We start from the raw sequence: 20,455 nt of genomic DNA, 5'->3' as shown, positions 1-20,455 counted from the left end.
GGGCCGGTGCAGACACGATGAGCCGAATGGCCTCCTTCTGCATGGCAAATTCTATGATTCTATGATTCAGTCGGCACAGATCCTCCGAAAGTGCACTTTTGGAGCACGAGGCCACTCCCCTATCCTATCTCTGTAACCCCACTGTCGTGTTAATCATCCTGGGGTAACATGGACTGCAACTGGATGCAGTTGTACTTAAAAGTAGACTCCAAACTGTTAGTTTAATACGGGGCTGGTTTAGCTCACTCAGCTAAATCGCTGGCTTTTAAATGAGACCAAGCAAGCCAGCAGCACGGTTCAATTCGTGTACCAGCCTCCCCGGACAGGCGCCGGAATGTGGCGACTAGGGGCTTTTCACAGTAACTTCGTTGAAGTCTACTCGTGACAATAAGTGATTTTCATTTTTTTCATTTCATACGCTTTATTGAACTTGTTAAGCAGTGCACACAGCTTGCTATGCGTTTGACACTCTACTAATCTAAGCGTGCTTGCTATAACTAACTAGACCAGACTAGCTCTGAGCCACGTGTAGAAGGTGCTGACTGATATATACACCCTGACTGTCACTACAGTTGTCACCAATGGAAAGAGGCAGAGTGTTGATGCCTCGTGTGTTTTATAGTGGGGGACCACTGTAGTGGGAGTGTTCTGCCTGGTGATTGGTTGTGTCTGTCCTGTGTGTTGATTGGCTGTACTGGATGGCAGGCCAGGTCCACGCACAGCCGCCACAGGTCGCCGCCATGCGCATGCGCAGTCACGGACCCAACAATTCTCCATCTGTATCTGCAGGTAAAGCCAGGGACTTTACATGGTGCGGCTGCTAGCCCCCCCACCGGGCGGAGCATCTGTCGTTGTGGGGGGGGGGCCAACATTTTGGTTGTAAGACCTGACACATGCTCCGGACATAGACTGAAAATCGGAGAATCCAGCCCTTAGTCTCAGAAACAGAGAATTCCGCCCCTTATCTTTAACAGCTTGACCATCTGCTCCACCAGCACACGTGTACATGTGTAGATGCATGAACCTCATTGTAAGAATCTCAGAAAGTGTTTGTGGCCTCTGCACTGGCATCGTTAGCCACCTCCTGAGGGTGTTTCCTTTGTCCCTGAGGAGCCATCGCTCCAGCTGATGGCCTCCCTCGCAGAGATCTGAGAGCTTTCACAAATGTACCTATTCTGGACAGTCTCTGAGAAACAGGCACGGACCTGTATAATGCGTATAAGCCGCCACACCGAGTTCCCGACGGGTGGGACCATTAGTGAACTACGTCGTCGGGAACTCGGCCAGCTGATGGAGAATAGCCACGGGGGCCTCTGACAATGGCCCCCGACCGGCGCCACGTCGACTGCACGCGCACGATTGCTGGCAGGAGCGGCGTCGGACCCAATCTCGGGTTTGATGCCCATTCGCTGCCTCCGCGCCAATCCGGATTTCAGCGTGGAGGCTCGGAGAATCTCACCCATGATTCTTCAAATGGAAAGTCTGAAAGCTCCAGAACAGCTTCAACTTACTGGTAATGTGTATGCAAATTGGAGCGATTTTAACAGCACTTCACACTGTATATCTCAGCTATTGGGTTGCAGGCACAGCCAGATGAGTGACAAATGCGTTATCGCTCACGGTAGCAGGCCCACAGATGATTAAAATAAATAATACAGTCGCGAATTAGCAAGCGGAAAACAGTAAGCAACTTGATGCAATGACCAAAAAATTTGACGCACATTGTACACCTAAGATAAATGAAACGTAAGAAAGGTTAATTTTTCAAATGCGGGACGACTTCCGGTGGCGGTTATGAAGGAGTAAGTCGCACATTTGGTGGTTCCCGCTCGGGTCAGACTTTTGGATCTTTTCCCCCGATTTTCTACTGGACTTGAATTGAAAAATTGATGACAGATGCAATTGTGTACTGAATTCCCACATCAGTGCATGGAGAGAAGGACTAGAAGTGCTCGTCAAGGCAGAGACAGAAAGACAGAGAAGGCTTGGGCTGAAGCTGCAGCAGGAGACAGCATGGCGGAGGAACGGACTTCTGGCTTGTCGACCCAGCGGTCAGCAGAGCAGCTGATGTAAGTTATTCAGGAAGGTTTCGCTAAGCAGAAACAGGACTGCTTGGACCCGATAAGTCAATTGCACGGCTGGAGCTTAGATTGGATGCCCAAGATCGGGCGATCCAGAAGGTAGAGAAGGTGCTGGCTGAGCAGGAGGAACATCAAACTGCGGTGGAGTTGGAGGTGGGGATGCTGAGAGACCAGCATAAGAAGGTCCTAGAGAAGCTGGAGGACCTGGAGACTAGGTCCCGGCAGCAGAACTTTCCTTAAAAGACTCCCACATTTCAAATGTGGATTTACCCTTAAACAGCTGCTCCCAATCCACATTCCCGAGCTCCTGCCGAATTTTGTTATACTTGGCCTTTCCCTAATTTAGCACTCTTCCTTTAGGACCACTCTCGTCATTGTCCATTCTAAAACATACGGAATTGTGATCGCTATTCTCAAAGTAATCACCGACTGAAACATCAACCACCTGGCTGGGATCATTCCCCAATACCAGGTCCAGTATGGCCCCTTCCCGAGTTGGATTATTTACATACTGCTGTAAAAAACTCTCCTGGATGCTCCTTACAAACTCTGCTCCATCTACGCCTCGAGTCCCATTCAATGTTGGGGAAGTTAAAATCTCCCATCACAACCACCCTATTGCTCCTACATTTTTCTATAATCTGTCTGCATATTTGTACCTCTACTTCATGCTCGCTTTTGGGAGGCCTGTAGTAAAGTCCCAACAATGTTACTGCACCCTTCCTATTTCTCAGCTCCACCCATATTGCCTCAGTGCTCGAATCCTCTATTGTGCCCTCCTTAATCACAGCTGATATATCATCTCTGACCAGTATACAACTCCTCCGCCCCTTTTACCTCCCTCTCTATCCCTCCTATACCCTGGGATATTTAGTTGCCAGTCCTGCCCTTCCCTCAACCAAGTCTCAGTAATACCAATAACATCACATTCCCAGGTACTGATCCAAGCCCTAAGTTCATCTGCCTTACCTGCTACACTTCTCGCATTCAAACAAATGCACCTCAGACCACCTGTCCCTTTGCGTTCATCATCTCTTCCCTGTCTACTCTTCCCCTTAGTCACATTGAGTTTATTATCTAGTACCTTACTTGCTTTAGTTGCTGCCTCTTTACTGACCTTTAACTTCCTAATCTGGTTCCCATCCCCCACCACATTAGATTAAACCCGCCCCAACAGTGTTAGCAAAAGCACCCCCTGAGACATTGGTTCCAGTCCTGCCCAGGTGTAGACCATCCGGTTTGTAATGGTCCCACCGCCCCCAGATCCGGTTCAAATGTCCCAAAAATCTGAACCCCTCCCTCCTGCACAATCTCTCAAGCCACGTATTCATTCTGACTATTCTTGATTTTCTACTTTGAGTGTCTCCTGGTACTGGTAGCAATCCTGAGATTACTACCTTTGAGTACTACCTACTTTGTAACTTATCTTCTAACTCCCTGAATTCTGATTGCAGGACCTCATCCCATTTTTTACCTATATCGTTGGTGCCTATATGCACCATGACAACTGGCTGTTCACCCTCCCCCTCCAGTATGTCCTGCAGCCGATCGGAGACATCCCTGACCCGAGCACCCGGGAGGCAACATACCATTCGGGAGTCTCGTTTTCCACCAGAGAAACACCTGTCTACTCCCTTACGATTGAATCCCCTGTGGTGATATGAGTGGGAGTACTGCAATTGGTGCAGAGCATTGGTTTCCCATTGGCTCTGGCTGGTCATGTGCCTCTCGTCTGATTGGCTGGGACTAGTCATGTGACTGCTCACCAATTGGTCGAGAGGCAAGTAGATCCCGCCTCCAAAGCGGGGTATAAGTACCCAGGTTTCCCGGCGGTCGGCCTTTTTCTGTAGTCGACCACCGGGCTAACAACTAGCTGATTAAAGCCACAGTTTGGATCTTCATCGTGTCTCGCGTCCAATTGATGGTTCATCATCCCCTATGACTATAGCCCTGCCAGTCTATTTCCCGCCCTTCTGTGCAGCAGAGCCAGCCACGGTGCCATGAGCCTGGCTACTACTGCCTTCCCCTGGTGAGTCATCTCCCCAACAATATCCAAAACGGTATACCTGTTTTGGAGGGAGATGACCGCAGGGGACACCTGCACTGCCTTCCTGCTCTTTCTCTGCCTTTTGGTCACCCATTCCATGTCTCCCTCACCAATCCTAATCTGCGGTGTGACCAACTCACTGAACGTGCTATCCACGGCCTCCTCAGCATCGCGGATGCTCCGAAGTGAATCCATCCACAGCTCCAGAGCCATCATGCGGTCTAACAGGAGCTGCAGCTGGACACACTTCCCACACATGAAGGAGTTGGGGCATCGGCCGCATCCCTGAACTCCCACATTGAGCACGAGGAGCATAACACGGGTCTGGGATCTCCTGCCATTTTTACACTTTACCTTAACTTATTACAAATATAATATCAAATAATGAAAAGTGAAAGGAATAAAGATTTTACTTGCCAATCACAATACTTCCCAACACATGAAGAGTTACATTTCTCCCAGCTACTGCTAAGCACTTTCCTTACCAGCCAATCAGGTCACTGCTTTGCTGTGATCTCACTCTTCAAATTTATCTCCAAAGACCCTGGGCGCGATTCTCCGACCCCCATGCCGGGTGGGAGAATCGCAGTAGTGCCGGGCAATTCCCGCCACGCCGCCCTGGCACCCGCACACAATTATCCCACCCCCCTCAAAACAGCATGCCGTGTTTTACGACAGGCCGCTCGGAGAATTGCCGCTCGCCGTTTCTAACGGTCGAGCTGCGATTCTCCGGCCCGGGTGGGCCGAGCGGCCTACCCAATCCAACCGGTTCACGCCGGCGCCAACCACACCTGGTCGCTGCCGGTATGAACAGCATGCGAACGCTGCGTGTGCGGCCTGTGGGGAGGGGAGGGAGGACCGAGCACCAGGGGGGTGCTCAGGTGGGGTCTGGCCCGCAATCGGTGCCCACCGATCGGCGGGCCGGCGTCTCTAAAGGACGCACTCTTTTCCTCCACCACCCCGCAAGATCGATCCTCCATGTCTTGCGGGGCGCCCATGGGGGGGACGGCAACGACACATGCACGGGTTGGCGCCGGCCAACCTGCGCATGCGCGGGTGACGTAATTTAAGCGCCGCCGGCCGCGTCATTTATGCGTGCCGCTTTGACGCGGGCGCCAAGGCCCAGCGTGCAAAATTGACGCGGCGCCGCTCCTAGCCCCCTGGGGATGGGAGAATAGGGGGCGAGGAGCGGCCTCCGACGCCGGAGTGAAACACTCCGGTTTTCACTCCGGCGTCGGCACTTAGTCTCCCGTTGGGAGAATCGCGCCCCCTGTGGCCGCTGTTTAAGCAGCGAAGCAGCTAGTTTAAATACTCACCGCTCAACTCTGTAGCTCCGCCCACTCCAACAGTTGAATTCCCGCTGAAAAGTCTCGAATCCACGAAGCAGCTAGTTTAAATACTCACCGCTCAACTCTGTAGCTCCGCCCACTCCAACAGCTGAATTCCCGCCGAAGAGGGACAGAGAGGAGGTTGGGGATGGAGGCACGGAGCACGGGCTGGAGGCGGGCCCAAATAAGGGGCTGGCTGATCGGCGAACGGAGGGGGGCAATGAGCCCCCCAACTAGGCTGATCACCTGGAATGTCCAAGGGCTAAATGGGCCGGCCACGATGGCCACCTTTATGTATGTTTACGCATCTGAGGGGACTGAAGGCGGATGTGGTAATTATGCAGGAGGAAAGGCTGGGTCAGTCAGGTCTTACACTCGGATCTGGATTCAAAGACTAGAGAGATCTCGATCCTGAGCAATAAGCGGGTGGTGTTTGAGGCTGGTAGAATAGTCTCGGATGTGGGAGGTCGGTACATTATGGTCAGTGGGAAACTGGAGGGGGTGCAGGTGGTATTAGTAAATGTGTATGCGCCAAATTGGGATGATGTGGAGTTTATAAAGAGGATGCTGGGGAAGTTACCGGACCTGGACTCGCACAGGTTGGTCATGGGATGGGGCTTTAACACAGTTAGTGACCCTGGCTCAGACCGGTCAAGCTCAAAAATGGGCAGGGGGCCAGCAATGGCAAAGGAACTAAAAGGGTTCATGGAGCAGATGGGGGGTGGATACATGGAGATTTGGGTAGTTCTCCTTCTACTCACACATGCAGAAAGTGTACTCCTGGATTGATTTCTTTATTCTGAGCAGGGCTTTACTGATGGGGGTGGTGGACACTGGGTAATCGCCGATCACAATCTCAGACCATGGCCCGCACTGGGTTGACCTGCAGGTTAGAAAAGACAGTAACCAGCGCCCGCACTGGAGGTTGGATGTGGGACTTTTAGCTGACGAAGGGGTGTGCGAGCGGCTGAGGAAATGTATTCAGAACTACCTGCAGGTCAACGACACGGGGGAAGGCAGTGGTTAGAGGGGAGCTGATCTTGATACGGGCCCATAGGGAGAAGTTGGACAGGGCAGAGACGGACCGACTGATAAAGGAGATAGTACAGATCAATAGGAGGTATGCGGTGACATGCAGTAACAGTGTATATAACAATATATATGACAAGTGTATCTAGCCTCCGACCACTAGGTGTCATGCAAGAGGAACAGGAAACTGGAACTGGACAGAGTCTTGGTCAGAGTTACTAGGGCTGTTAATAGCGCGGTTAGGAGCTCCACAGTTTGGTTAGCAATAGTTTAGTCGACCCACAGTTTCGTCAAAATTAAATAACTCGTCTTGAACTAGATGTTCTGTCGTGCACTGATTCGGGGGCGGAACCTCGTTACGTCACGAGGAAAATGAAATCTTGCCAGTGAAAATCTTGTGAGGCTTTGGGCCCGCGTCGCAGTTTACATTGGGGTTAATGGGGGCTTAAAATTTCACCCCAAGTGTCACTTAGATCTTATTCCATAGTCAAGTAAAGTTTAAACATCAGAAAGTGGCACAGATCACCCAATGGAGTATACATTAGCATCAAGGTCACACCATGAATATACAAATGTGGCATTTCAGCAGCAAGAATTTAACACAAATTAATTAACCGTCTATCCTTCGGTATTGCCAAGGCAATGATGGCTGGACTCTTGTACAAACATCAGAGATTTACCAGAACTTGCCCAATTACTCACTCTCATTCATGCAGGATTGGTAAAGCTGTTTTGTTTTTTCTGTAACCTCATCATCCTTTTCTTCATCAATCGGGTTTTCTAACAGCTCTATAGAAATACAAAACCAAAAAAACAATATTCAGGGGATAAGATCAGCACCTGATTGAACAGAATATTTCAAAATGAGGGTTCACTGAGCTCCACTTACACATTCACTCAAGGCGAAGCCAATGGAGCGTGGGGGCAGGGCTAGGATTTGGGAGGGGGAAGGTGGGAATGGGTTGGAGGAGGGCGGGAGGAAAGATTGTGAGAGGAGTAGGGAAAGGGGAGAGAGGGTGAGATAGTGGGGAGAGCCAAACAGAGAGGGGAAGGTGAGAAGAGGCGAAAGGGGTGAAGGTAGGAAGAAGGGAAGGAAGAGGGACAAAGAGGTGGAGTGGGTTCTGGAGTGGGGAGAGGCACGGAAGGGGAAAAGGGAAAATGAGGTGAAGAGAAAGGGGCAGGGGAGAGAAAACAGGATGGAGAGGCAGACAGAGAGGAATAGAAAGTGGGGAGAGGGATAGGTAGACGGAGATGGTGGGGGGGAGGGAGACAGGGATGGGGTGAGAGGTGGGGCCAGAGAGAGTGGGGCAACATGCAGAGGTGGGAGAGGGGAGGGTTGTGGAGAGGATAGGAGATGGGGAGAGTAGGGGAGAAAGAGATGGGCCGAAGGTAGAGAGGAGGGCGGAGGACAGAAGGGGGAGGACGGGGATAATTGCAGAGAAGGGGGAGGGAACAGAAAGCAGCGTGAGGGGCAGTGTTGAGGAAGAGGAAGTAAGAGGAGTGGAAGGGGGAGAGGGATGGAGAGGGGTTGGAGAAAGGGGATGGGGCAGAGAACGGGAGGGGCAGAGAGGGGGTGGCAGATGAGGAGGTGAAAGTGGAAAGAGGTGTAGAGGCAGAAAGGAGGACGTGGAGGAGGTGAGCATTTTGTTTCTGGGAGCTGTTGGACGTGCATTACCATAACTGTCAAAGTCATCACCACCCTCAGGGTGACACTGGAAACACATACGGTCAGAGTGAGTGGGTGCTGAGAGTGGCTGCCCACTGGCACAGAGCATCACAACAGTCTGTGCAACCCCAGATTACCCAGGAGTATTCAGAACCAAAATGGCTCCCCCTCCATCAATTTATAACCATGAGAAAGGGGATATATAGATAGGTATAACATGGGGGAGGCAATGATGTTGAGGCTGTTGTGTTCTATGATCTAACTGTTGTAATAATGTACACAGAAAATCTAGTTATTTAACTGGAAAGATGATTTAACAAACATGCGTAAAAATAACAAGCAGATTACTATACAAACAAAGGCTTCTAAATGAATTCAGCGAATTCTCTTAGACCTACTCTAAGTGCGACTGTCCTCTCGTTTGTCCTAATCCCAACGGGTGGGTACCTCAAGTCATGTAATGGGTGCTTGATGCCACCAGCTGGGTGGAAGTCGCATTATTAACTATTTGCAGAACTGTGCACTGGCATAACACCACATCCCCCTTCCTTTTGGAAATGTTAACATTTATATTCAAATATACTTGTGTCTTATAAAAACATGACTTTTATTATCAATTAACACTTGTTTTATATATATATACAGATGCAACAGTGCTTCAAACAACATGATATGCCTGATAAACATCCCTGGTGCACAATTTATTGTATATCTACGACAGCATTGCCTCGTTGATCTTATGAAGAACAAAGAACAATACAGCAAAGGACCAGGCCCTTCGGCCCTCCAAGCCTGCATCGACCATGGTACCTGCCATAATTAAAACCGTATGAACTTATGGAGCCCGTATCCTTCCATTCCCACCCTATTCATATATTTGTCCAGATGCCCCTTAAATGCCGCCATTATACCGGCTCTCACCAGCTCCCCAGGCAGCGCGTTCCATATATTTTTTTACATAGAATTTACAGTGCAGATTTTACATAGAATTTACGACCTTCTGTGTAAAAAACTTGCCTTGCGTGTCTGTTCTAAACTTTTCCTCATGCAATTTAAACCTATGTCTCCTAGTACTTGACTCTTCTACCCCAGGAAAGAGCATCTGACTATCTACTCTGTCCATGCCACTCATAATCTTGTAGACCTCTATCAGGTCGCCTCTCAACCTCAGGAGGCGCAGCAATTTTAGAGGGTCAGTGTTGAGGAAGTGCTGCACTGTCAGAGGGTCAGTACTGAGGGAGTGCTGCACTGTCAGAGGGTCAGTACTGAAGGCGTGCTGCACTGTCAGAGGGTCAGTACTGAAGGCGTGCTGCACTGTCAGAGGGCCAGTACTCAGGGATTGATATACTATCAGAGTGTCAATACTGACAAAATGTTGCACTGTCAGAGGGTCAGCACCAGGGGAGGGCTGCACTGCCACAAGGTCAGTACTGAGGAAATGCTGCCCTGTCAGAGGCTCAGTACTGACGAAATGCTGCGCTGTCAGAGGCTCAGTACTGAGGGTGTGCTGCACTGTCAGAGGGTCAGTACTGAGGGTGTGCTGCACTGTCAGAGGGTCAGTACTGAGGGTGTGCTGCACTGTCAGAGGGTCAGTACTGATGAAATACTGCACTATCAGAGGGTCAGTACTGAGGGTGTGGTTCACTGTCAGAGGGTCAGTACTGAGGGAGCGCATAACTGTGAGAGGGTCAGTACTGAGGGAGTGCGGCACTGTCAGAGAGCCAGTACTGAGGGTGTGGTGCACTGTCAGATGGTCTATCCTGAGGGAGTGCTGCACTATCAGAGGGTCAGTACTGAGGGAGTGCTGCACTGTCAGAGGGTCAGTACTGAGAGAGTGCTGCACTGTCAGAGGGTCAGTACTGAGGGAGTGCTGCACTGTCAGAGCGTCAGTACTGAGGAAGTGCGGCACTGTCAGAGGGTCAGTCCTGACAACGTGCTGCACTGTCAGAGGGTCAGTACTGAGGGAGTGCTGCACTGTCGGAGCGTCAGTACTGAGGGAGTGCTGCACTGTCAGAGGGTCAGTGAGGGAGTGCTGCACTGTCAGGGGTCAGTACTGAGGGAGTGCTGCACTGTCAGAGGGACAGTACTGAGGGAGTGCTGCACTGTCAGGGGTCAGTACTGAGGGAGTGCTGCACTGTCAGAGGGTCAGTACTGAGGGAGTGCTGCACTGTCAGGGGTCAGTACTGAGGGAGTGCTGCATTGTCAGAGGGTCAGTACTGAGGGAGTGCTGCACTGTCAGAGGGTCAGTACTGAGGGAGTGCTGCACTGTCAGGGGTCAGTACTGAGGGAGTGCTGCACTGTCAGGGGTCAGTACTGAGGGAGTGCTGCACTGTCAGGGGTCAGTACTGAGGGAGTGCTGCACTGTCAGGGGTCAGTACTGAGGGAGTGCTGCACTGTCAGGGGTCAGTACTGAGGGAGTGCTGCACTGTCAGGGGTCAGTACTGAGGGAGTGCTGCACTGTCAGAGGGTCAGTACTGAGGGAGTGCTGCACTGTCAGGGGTCAGTACTGAGGGAGTGCTGCACTGTCAGGGGTCAGTACTGAGGGAGTGCTGCACTGTCAGGGGTCAGTACTGAGGGAGTGCTGCACTGTCAGGGGTCAGTACTGAGGGAGTGCTGCACTGTCAGGGGTCAGTACTGAGGGAGTGCTGCACTGTCAGGAGTCAGTACTGAGGGAGTGCTGCACTGTCAGAGGGTCAGTACTGAGGGAGTGCTGCACTGTCAGGGGTCAGTACTGAGGGAGTGCTGCACTGTCAGGGGTCAGTACTGAGGGAGTGCTGCACTGTCAGGGGTCAGTACTGAGGGAGTGCTGCACTGTCAGGGGTCAGTACTGAGGGAGTGCTGCATTGTCAGAGTCTGGTCATTATGGAATCTGTGTGGGTGGAGCTCAGAACACCAAAGGGCAATGAACATTAGTGGGAGTTGTGTACAGACCGCAAAACAGTCATTGTGAGATTGGGGATGGCATAACACAGGAAATTAGAATTTTGTGCAGTAATGGTACAGGAGCTATTACGGGTGTCTTCAATCTGCATATTGATTCGGCTAATCAAACTGGTAGCAATGCAATGGATTTCCTGGAATGTATAATGGATGGCTTTCTTGACCAATATGTTGAGGAACCAACTGGAGATCACGCATACTAGACTGGGTATTGTGCAATGAGAGAGGATTAATTAGCAACGTTTTGGTGCTTTAGGAAAGAGTGATCATAATATAGTAGAATTCTTCATTCAATTTAAAATTCAGCAGAGGAGGACAAAGGGGTAATTCAGAAGGGGAAAATAGAACACAAGAGTAAGCTTTCAGAAAGCATAAAAACTGACTGCAAAAGCTTCTAGAGATGTGTGAAGAGAAAAAGACTGGTGAAGACAAATGTACGGCCCTTATAGTTAGAATCAGGTGAATCCATAATGGACATCAAAGAGATGGCAGACGAGTTGAGCAAATCATTTGGATCTGTCTTCACTAAGGAGGACACAAATAAATAACCTTCCTGTAATACTAGAGTTCAGATGGTCTAACATGAAGGATAAACTGAAGGAAATCCTTATTAGTCAGGAAATTGTATTGGGGAAATTGATGGGATTGAAGCCCAATAAGTCTCCAGGGCCTGTGCTCTGCATCCCAGAATACTTAAGGAACTGGCCCTAGAAATAGTGGACACATTGGTGAACATTTTACAGCATTCTATAGACTCCAATAGACTGGAGGTAGCTAATGTAACCCCACTTTTTAAGTTCAGTGCTGGGACCCCAGCTGTTCACAATATACATTAATGGTTTGGACAAAAGAATTGCCTGCAATATCTCCACACTTGCAGACGACATTAAGCTGGGTGGCAGTGTGTGCTGTGAGGAGGATGCAAAGAGGCTGCAGGGTGACTTGGACAGGCCGGCTGAGTGGGCAAATACTTGGCAAATGCAATATAATGTGGGTAAATGTAAAGTAATCCACTTTGGTGGCAAAAAACAGGAAGACAGATTATTATCTGAATGGTGGCAGTTTAGGAAAAGGGGATGTGCAATGAGACCTGGGTGTCATGGTGGATCAGTCGCTGAAGGCTGGCAGCAGGTACAGCAGGCGGTGAGATCTGGGTGTCATGGTGGAACAGTCGCTGAAGGTTGGCATGCAGGTACAGCAGGCGGTGAGACCTGGGTGTCATGGTGGATCAGTCGCTGAAGGCTGGCAGCAGGTACAGCAGGCGGTGAGATCTGGGTGTCATGGTGGAACAGTCGCTGAAGGTTGGCAGCAGGTACAGCAGGCGGTGAGACCTGGGTGTCATGATGGAACAGTCGCTGAAGGTTGGCAGCAGGTACAGCAGGCGGTGAGATCTGGGTGTCATGGTGGAACAGTCGCTGAAGGTTGGCAGCAGGTACAGCAGGCGGTGAGACTTGGGTGTCATAGCGGAACAGTCGCTGAAGGTTGGCATGCAGGTACAGCAGGCGGTGAGACCTGGGTGTCATGGTGGAACAGTCGCTGAAGGTTGGCATGCAGGTACAGCAGGCGGTGAGACCTGGGTGTCATGGTGGAACAGTCGCTGAAGGTTGGCAGCAGGTACAGCAGGCGGTGAGACCTGGGTGTCATAGTGGAACAGTCGCTGAAGGTTGGCAGCAGGTACAGCAGGCGGTGAGACCTGGGTGTCATGGTGGAACAGTCGCTGAAGGTTGGCAGCAGGTACAGCAGGCGGTGAGACCTGGGTGTCATGGTGGAACAGTCGCTGAAGGTTGGCATGCAGGAACAGCAGGCGGTGAGACCTGGGTGTCATGGTGGAACAGTCGCTGAAGGTTGGCAGCAGGTACAGCAGGCGGTGAGATCTGGGTGTAATGGTGGAACAGTCGCTGAAGGTTGGCAGCAGGTACAGCAGGCGGTGAGACCTGGGTGTCATGGTGGAACAGTCGCTGAAGGTTGGCAGCAGGAACAGCAGGTGGTGAGACCTGGGTGTCAACAGTCGCTGAAGGTTGACAGCAGGTACAGCAGGCGGTGAGACCTGGGTGTCATGGTGGAACAGTCACTGAAGGTTGGCAGCAGGTACAGCAGGCGGTGAGACCTGGGTGTCATGGTGGAACAGTCGCTGAAGGTTGGCAGCAGGTACAGCAGGCGGTGAGACCTGGGTGTCATGGTGGAATAGTCGCTGAAGGTTGGCATGCAGGTACAGCAGGCGGTGAGATCTGGGTGTCATGGTGGAACAGTCGCTGAAGGTTGGCAGCAGGTACAGCAGGCGGTGAGAAAAGCTAATGGCATACTGGCCCTCATAGTGAGAGGATTTGAGTATAGGAGTAGGGATGTCTTGCTGCAGTTATACAGGGCCTTGGTGAGGAACACCATGAGTATTATGTTCAGTTTTGGTTTCCTACCAAAACTTTGGTTTCAAGGGCGAAGGAAGGGGCCATCTGGGATGGGCTAGGTACAGAGTGGAATTAAAGGGGCAGGAGAGTTAAGTGGGGAAGATGGCGGACGGTAGAGTGGATTGGAGGCGCAAGCCTCTGGTAAGGTTGGTAACGTGGAACGTCCGGGGTCTGAATGGGCCGGTTAAAAGGTCGCGGGTGTTCGCAGATCTCAGGAGCTTGAAAGCTGGGGTGCTCTTTTTGCAGGAGACACACCTCCGTGTGAAGGACCAGGTTAGGTTAAGGAAGGGGTGGGTTGAGAGGTTTTTCACTCGGGGTTTGATTTGAAATTGAAGGGTGTGGCGATTTTAATGAGCACAAAATGGGATTTGTGAGTGCGAAGGAGGTGAGGGATCTAGGTGGGAGATATGTGATTGAGAGTAGGGTATTGGAAGGGGCACCGGGAGTGTTGGTAAATGTGTAGCCCCAAATTGGGATGATGTGGGTTTTATGAGGGGGTTGCTGGCAGCAATCCCGGATTTGGCCATGTACCAGTTGATCATGGGAGGAGATGTTAGTGGGGCTTTGTTAATTGGGGGTTTAGGGACAGTGTATTGTTTCTTCCTGTTACAAAGTGGCTTTCTTAAAGGTGGAGAGGGAAGGAGGTTTTAATGTCAATTGGCTGGCAGTGTTTATGAGCCCTTGTTTGTCAGGTTGTATGGCTTGGCTCAGTGGTTGTCTTGGGTGGGTCTCCTCACTCTGTCTTTCCGAGATCCCTTGCCTGGTATTCCTCCTTGGAAATGGCTGAGGAGCAGTGGGTGACCTCCAATTTGTTTGATCACCTGGAATGTTCGAGGTCTGAATGGCCCAGTAAAGCGGTCTTGGGCTTTTACCCATCTTGAAAATGTAAACTCTAATGTTGTTTTCTTACAGAAAACCCACATGCGGGTAAAGGATCAGACGTAAGAATTGTAGGGGGCAGATTTTCGACTCCAGTTCTAATGGTAGAATCATAGAAAAGTTACAGCACTGAAGGAGGCCATTTGGCCCCATCTTGTCCATGCCAGCCCGAGGACACCCAGGTGCCTTTTCTAATCCCACCGTCCTGCACCCTATCTGTCCCTGTTGCTCAGAAGGGAAGGGGGGAGAGGAGAAGAACATTAGTCATTGGAGACTCCATAGTTTTGTGAGGGCCACGAAGAATCCAGCACAAATTTTCAGGATACAAAGAAATAACATTTATTTACAAATTAACATATATATACAACAGCAGCAACAACTTCTCTTGCTGCTCACTCCTCTCTCTCTGGTCCCAAACTGGCCAGCTCTATTTATGCAGGGAGTCTGCTAATGATTTCTCCGCCCCCCCTCATTGGGGAAGCTCATACTCCCACAGGATTGTGGGATTGTCATTAGTCCCCAGCCAATGGTGAGCAGGCAGGTTATAACACAAAGTTAGGGGCGGCCCGAGAGAGACTCGCAGTTGGTGTGTTGCCTCCCAGGTGCCATGGTCCGTGATGTCTCGGATCGTGTTTTCGGGATCCTTAAGGAGGAGGGGGAGCAGCCCCAAGTCGTGGTCCACATAGGTACCAACGACATAGGGAGGAAAAGGGATAGGGATGTAAGGCAGGAATTCAGGGAGCTAGGGTGGAAACTTAGATCTAGGACAAACAGAGTTATTATCTCTGGGTTGTTACCCGTGCCATGTGCTGGCGAGACTAGGGAGAGAGAGCAGTTGAACACGTGGCTACAGGGATGGTGCAGGAGGGAGGGTTTCAGATTCCTGGAAAATTGGGGCTCATTCTGGGGTAGGTGGGACCTCTACAAACGGGATGGTCTACATCTGGACCAGAGGGTACCAATATCCTGGGGGGGGGGGGGGGGGGGGGGGGGGGGGGGGGGGAAATTTGCTAATGCTCTTCGGGAGGGTTTAAACTAGTTCAGCAGAGGATTGGGAACCTAAATTGTAGCTCCAGTATACAGGAGGTTGAGAGTAGTGAGGTCATGAGTAAGGTTTCAAAGTTGTAGGAGTGTACCGGCAGGCAGGAAGGTAGTTTAAAATGTGTCTTCTTCAATGCCAGGAGCGTCCAGAATAAGGTGAGTGAATTAGCGGCATGGGTTGGTACCTGGGACTTGGATCATGTGGGCATTTCGGAGACATGGATAGAGCAGGAACAGGAATGGTTGTTGCAGGTGCTATGTTCTATGTTCAAGTAACGCATAGTACAAACCACAACTCCGTTCTCGTAAGGATCTGCCTAAACCACCCCCTACTCTACACTACCTAGCCCCCCCCCCCCTCCCCCCCCGCCTGCTGACAATTAATTCTCCGCGAAGAAGTCAATGAATGGCTGCCACCTCCGGGCGAACCCTGATAATGAACCTCTCAAGGTGAACTTAGCCTTTTCTAGACCGAGAAAGCTCGCCATGTCCGTTAGCCATGCTTCGGTCTTCAGGGGCCTCCAAACCTTCCCAGCACCTCCCACAGATAGTCCCACTCAACCCGGTCTAAAGCCTTTTCTGCATCCAATACCTCTTCGATCCTAACCACTATCTCTGCCTCCCTGCTCTCTGGGGGCATCATGATCACATTAAGCAGCCTTCTTAGATTGGCCGCCAGTTGCCTACCCTTTATAAACCCAGTTTGGTCCTCCGCAATTACGTCCGGTACACAGTCCTCAATTCTAGTCGCCAAGGTCTTGGCCAGTAACTTAGCATCTGCGCTGATCAAGGAGATCGGCCTGTAAGACCCCCAAGCCACCGGGTCTTTATCCCGTTTCAGAATAAGCAAAATATTGGCCTGCGACATCGTCGGGGGTAGGACCCCTCTGTTCTTGCCTCATTGAAAATCCTGAACAGCACTGGCCCCACTATCTCGGCAAACATTTTGTAAAACTCCACCGGATACCCATCCGGTCCCGGGGCTTTACCCCACTGCATGACCTTCAGGCCCCCCAATACCTCTTTGATCCTAACCAGGGCCCCCAGTCCGTCCACCAACCCCCTACCTACTCTTGGGAAGGTCAGTCTTTCCAGAAATCGTCTCATCCCCTCCGGTCCCCTGGGGGGTTCTGAAGTGTACGGCTTACTATCAAAGTCCCTAAACACCTTGTTCAGCCCTGCCGGGTCCCCCAACAAATTTTCCTCCCCAGATTGGTCTGTGTGCATTCAGGACCCGGACCTTCCCGTTGCTTGCCATTTTAATAAAAGACCCTGCTCCCATGCCCACATGTCTGTTCTTGGCCTGCTGCAATGTTTCAGTGTAGCGCAAAGCAAACTGGAGGAACAACATCTCATCTTCCGGTTAGGCACGCTACAGCCTTCCGGCCTGCACATCGAATTCAACATCATTTCAGAGGGCTACTGATGTTCACAGGATTTATATTCCAGTTCCATTCTCTTCTGTCCTCACAACCAGGTTTTTGCTCCCCAGCCCCAGTGTTTCAGGATAATCATGGAGAAAAAAATTATGTTGCCCTGTGTTCAAGCTCCATTTTCTGACTCAGCTTCCGATCACAAAATGCAGGAATGACAAATTTTGTGCTCTTCAGCATATTAAATGTGTGAGGCATTAAGATTTCAATTACAAGAATGCTTACCAGCAGGTTTTAATCATCAGTGTTCTCAACTTCCTGTTATCTCAAATGTGAATTTTACTTTCTGCACTTCTACAAGTGCAGAAAGGCGGGAGTACTGGAGGGGGTTCGAACCTTTTTCCTCATTAACCGCCTCCCCCTTCTCCCTGCCCCTGCACCTGCCAACTAGTGAAGGTCTCGGGTAAAATCAAGAGCGTTTGTGCTACATTCATTTCATCTGCTACATATTCCTTCAACCACACGTCGGGTAAGAGATTATCCTGTAGAACTGTGGATGATTTGTTACAGACTGTGACAGATTCCATTGGTTACACGTGTTTATCATATGATCTTAGTCTCAAACTAATGAGTTCTCTGGCAATACATCACAAACCAAATGTCTGTACGAGGGACAACTGGAACCTATTAGCGATGTAGTCACAGATTACCCACCACTTCAATCTGCCGGACACACAAGCCCCTTTGTTACTGTGCTGATGAAGAAAGCAGAGAAGCCTTCACCACTTCTTCCTGCCCCTACATCCCCTCCCCTAACCCCGACCAGAAGGGTCGAAAACAAAGACAGCTGCTGGGGCGGTGGGGGTCACGTGATGTAATCACGGGAGCAGCCGCGTATACGTGACGTCTGGTCATGTGATGTAATCACGGGAGCGGCCGTGTTTACGCGAGCTCTGGTCATGTGATGTAATCACGGAAGCGGCCGTGTTTACGCGAGCTCTGGTCATGTGATGTAGTCACGGGAGCGGCCGTGTTTACGCGAGCTCTGGTCATGTGATGTAGTCACGGGAGCGGCCGTGTTTACTCGAGCTCTGGTCATGTGATGTAGTCACGGGAGCGGCCGTGTTTACGCGAGCTCTGGTCATGTGATGTAGTCACGGGAGCGGCCGTGTTTACTCGAGCTCTGGTCATGTGATGTAGTCACGGGAGCGGCCGTGTTTACGCGAGCTCTGGCACTACTCATCGTTTTAATCTTTTTTTTATCCTGATGCACAATTCCATAATTATTTGATACTGATGTGTATGATCTGTGCCTTGTTCCTGGAAGATCCTGGTTAACTTTGGCAATGGGCAGCCAGGTTAAATCAAGAAAATCCTTCTTTGATTGAGGTGGTCAGAGCTGGGGTGCAGTTCGCAGTGATGGTTTCGCTGGTGACCTGGCCTGTGCTTCGGCGATGCCGTTGACGTCGGGATGATGGCTGCCATTGTGAGTGAAGTTATGGATGACGGTCTCGGTTCCCTGTCACAGTTTATTGGTGCTCACATTGATGAACTGCAAGATATCCTAAAGAGAAGAGAATCCTGCCAGTCGATAGGGCAGTCTCCTCAGTGGGGAGACTACCCTTCAGTCATTGGAAATCCTGATGCATAGCGTAGCCATCTGGGATGGCCACTTCCAACTAGGTACAGAGAAACTCGCCAAGCCTAGCGGGAAAAATGGACAAAGCCATGACTCAGGCAGGCTCAGAGCCTGAAATGCATATTTGTCAGCAAGAAGTCCAGACGGTATCAAAACTCCGTCCAATTAGCATTTTAATGGGGCCGATTAGCATTTGATGGCCCATCTTCAGCAAAACAAAGGACTGATACTCGAGCGACTAGTACAGTCACAGACATTTCAGCGCCACTCCCTGTTCAAGGGAAACGCAAACAACAGGGTCAGTGACTGCTTGGGACACCCCCAGCCACCCAGATCCCCACCCAACTATTGATTAGGAATCGAACGGAGTGATCAGGGATCACCCAATTAGTAGGGTCCAAACCGGAGGACCACCCAAAAGAGCGCGAAAACCCCCAAGTACAAGAAGAAGAGTTCGCCACATGTTTGTCCTCTCTTGGACCTGGTATCCCGGTCATGGCCATCTCCAATTGCAGCAACACCAGAAGCAAGTACAAGTTCAACTCTCGCTACCAGACGGATGAGCCTAGCTGAGCAGCAATTACTCCTTCAGACTCGAAAGATCCAGAATCGAACAGCGGCCATTGTTTCTCTGACCTAAGCCGGGTGCCTGAAGTTAAGTACAGGTTGTCTTAGTCGATAGGTGTAGTTAACTAATAGTGTTTATGTTGCATGACTAATTGTGTGTAAATAACGTACTCTTTACCTTGAACTAACTAACTGGTGCTTGGCTCTTTGATCGAGAAATTGTCTGCCCACTCAGCCCATCAAACACAGGCTGCGAGTGTGCTCGCATTGTGACAGAATTTCTTTTTGTATGTCTTATCTCCCAAAAGGTTGAAAAAAACATGAGGGAGTCACATATGGTGACGATTCTAGTGGGAAATTGACGTCAAGGAGAAACAGACAGACAAACAGGATGTTAAGCAACAAGGTAATAACAGACATTATGCTTGTTCCCCTAGAAAGATACGAAGATACTCAACGACGAAGGAAAGCCTGAACAAGATGAAGACAACCCTTATGAACTATGCCATGATCGTCGCTGGAACAATACAGTTGTGCGCGTTACCTACCTCCACCTCCCTCACCATACAGGCCCCGAACACAACTACCCAACACAACACCCCCAGCGCGGACACTACACCACACATAGACCCAGCCACCGATACCCCCACATGGTGTGAGAATCTCGTTAAGTGGTACTCCCTGTCATACACAATGGAAGCCTTACTAGTGATAGCCATATTGTGCTGTGTCATCCAGACAATCAGACTTCGGAAATGGAGGACGAGAGCCTCCCGCCCTCCAGTATACACACTTAGAGCTCCTTTCCTCGGACTCCAGTAAACCCCACATTCTTTCTGAACCTTTCTCTTTAATAAATTCTGCGGTTGTTGTTTTTGTTAATAAAGCTGATTTGTCTGTGTAGGTGAATATTAGTGATAGGAAGAGATGTAATGCTGCTATCGTATTTTTGTATTGTAAGAAAAGTTCTTTGATTGTTAAATAGCAGCATGAGTGTAGTCTAGTTAGAGACAGTTAGAGGTTCCCTTTTTTTATTGAATGTTAAATGGCTCCTTAGGAATTTTTAGATATGTGTTGTGTTAGGGAAATGTAGGTAAATGTTTTTGACCCATAGGGCAGAGTGGGGTAGAACCTGTCCTTGATTGAGGATACCCGGCATTTCAGAGAAGACCCAGTATTGTGATCCTTTTACGCTTCGCGTTGAAGATCAAGAGGACGGAGTGTTGCCATCTGGGATGGCCACTTACAACTAGGTACAGAGAAACTCGCAAAGCCTAGTGGGTAAAATGGACAAAGCCAGATTCAGGCAGGCTCAGAGCCTGAAATGCATATTTGTAAGAAAGAAGTCCAGATGGTATCAAAATTCCAACCAATTAGCATTTTAATGGGGTCAATTAGCATTTGATGGCCCATCTTCACCAAAACGGTATCACATTTGGGCAAAACGGTATCACAGTGGT

The 20,455-nt window shown here is 50.2% G+C and overlaps 1 protein-coding gene across 1 annotated transcript in view; it reads right to left on the bottom strand.

Annotated features, from left to right (window-relative positions):
• The window catches only part of phex (phosphate regulating endopeptidase homolog, X-linked), a 371,262-nt gene that overhangs the window by 239,727 nt on the left and 111,080 nt on the right, over positions 1 to 20,455 (bottom strand). The window contains exon 5 of the mRNA XM_038802848.1: positions 7,188 to 7,274. Coding sequence (XP_038658776.1) covers positions 7,188 to 7,274 — 87 coding nt within the window. The remainder of the gene's footprint in view (positions 1 to 7,187; positions 7,275 to 20,455) is intronic.

The sequence above is a fragment of the Scyliorhinus canicula genome, chromosome 7 (genome assembly GCF_902713615.1).
Source record: "Scyliorhinus canicula chromosome 7, sScyCan1.1, whole genome shotgun sequence".
Classification (NCBI taxonomy): Eukaryota; Metazoa; Chordata; class Chondrichthyes; order Carcharhiniformes; family Scyliorhinidae; genus Scyliorhinus; species Scyliorhinus canicula.
The sequence above is the reverse complement of the archived record's forward strand: the minus strand, read 5'-3'. Positions and strand labels throughout refer to the sequence as shown.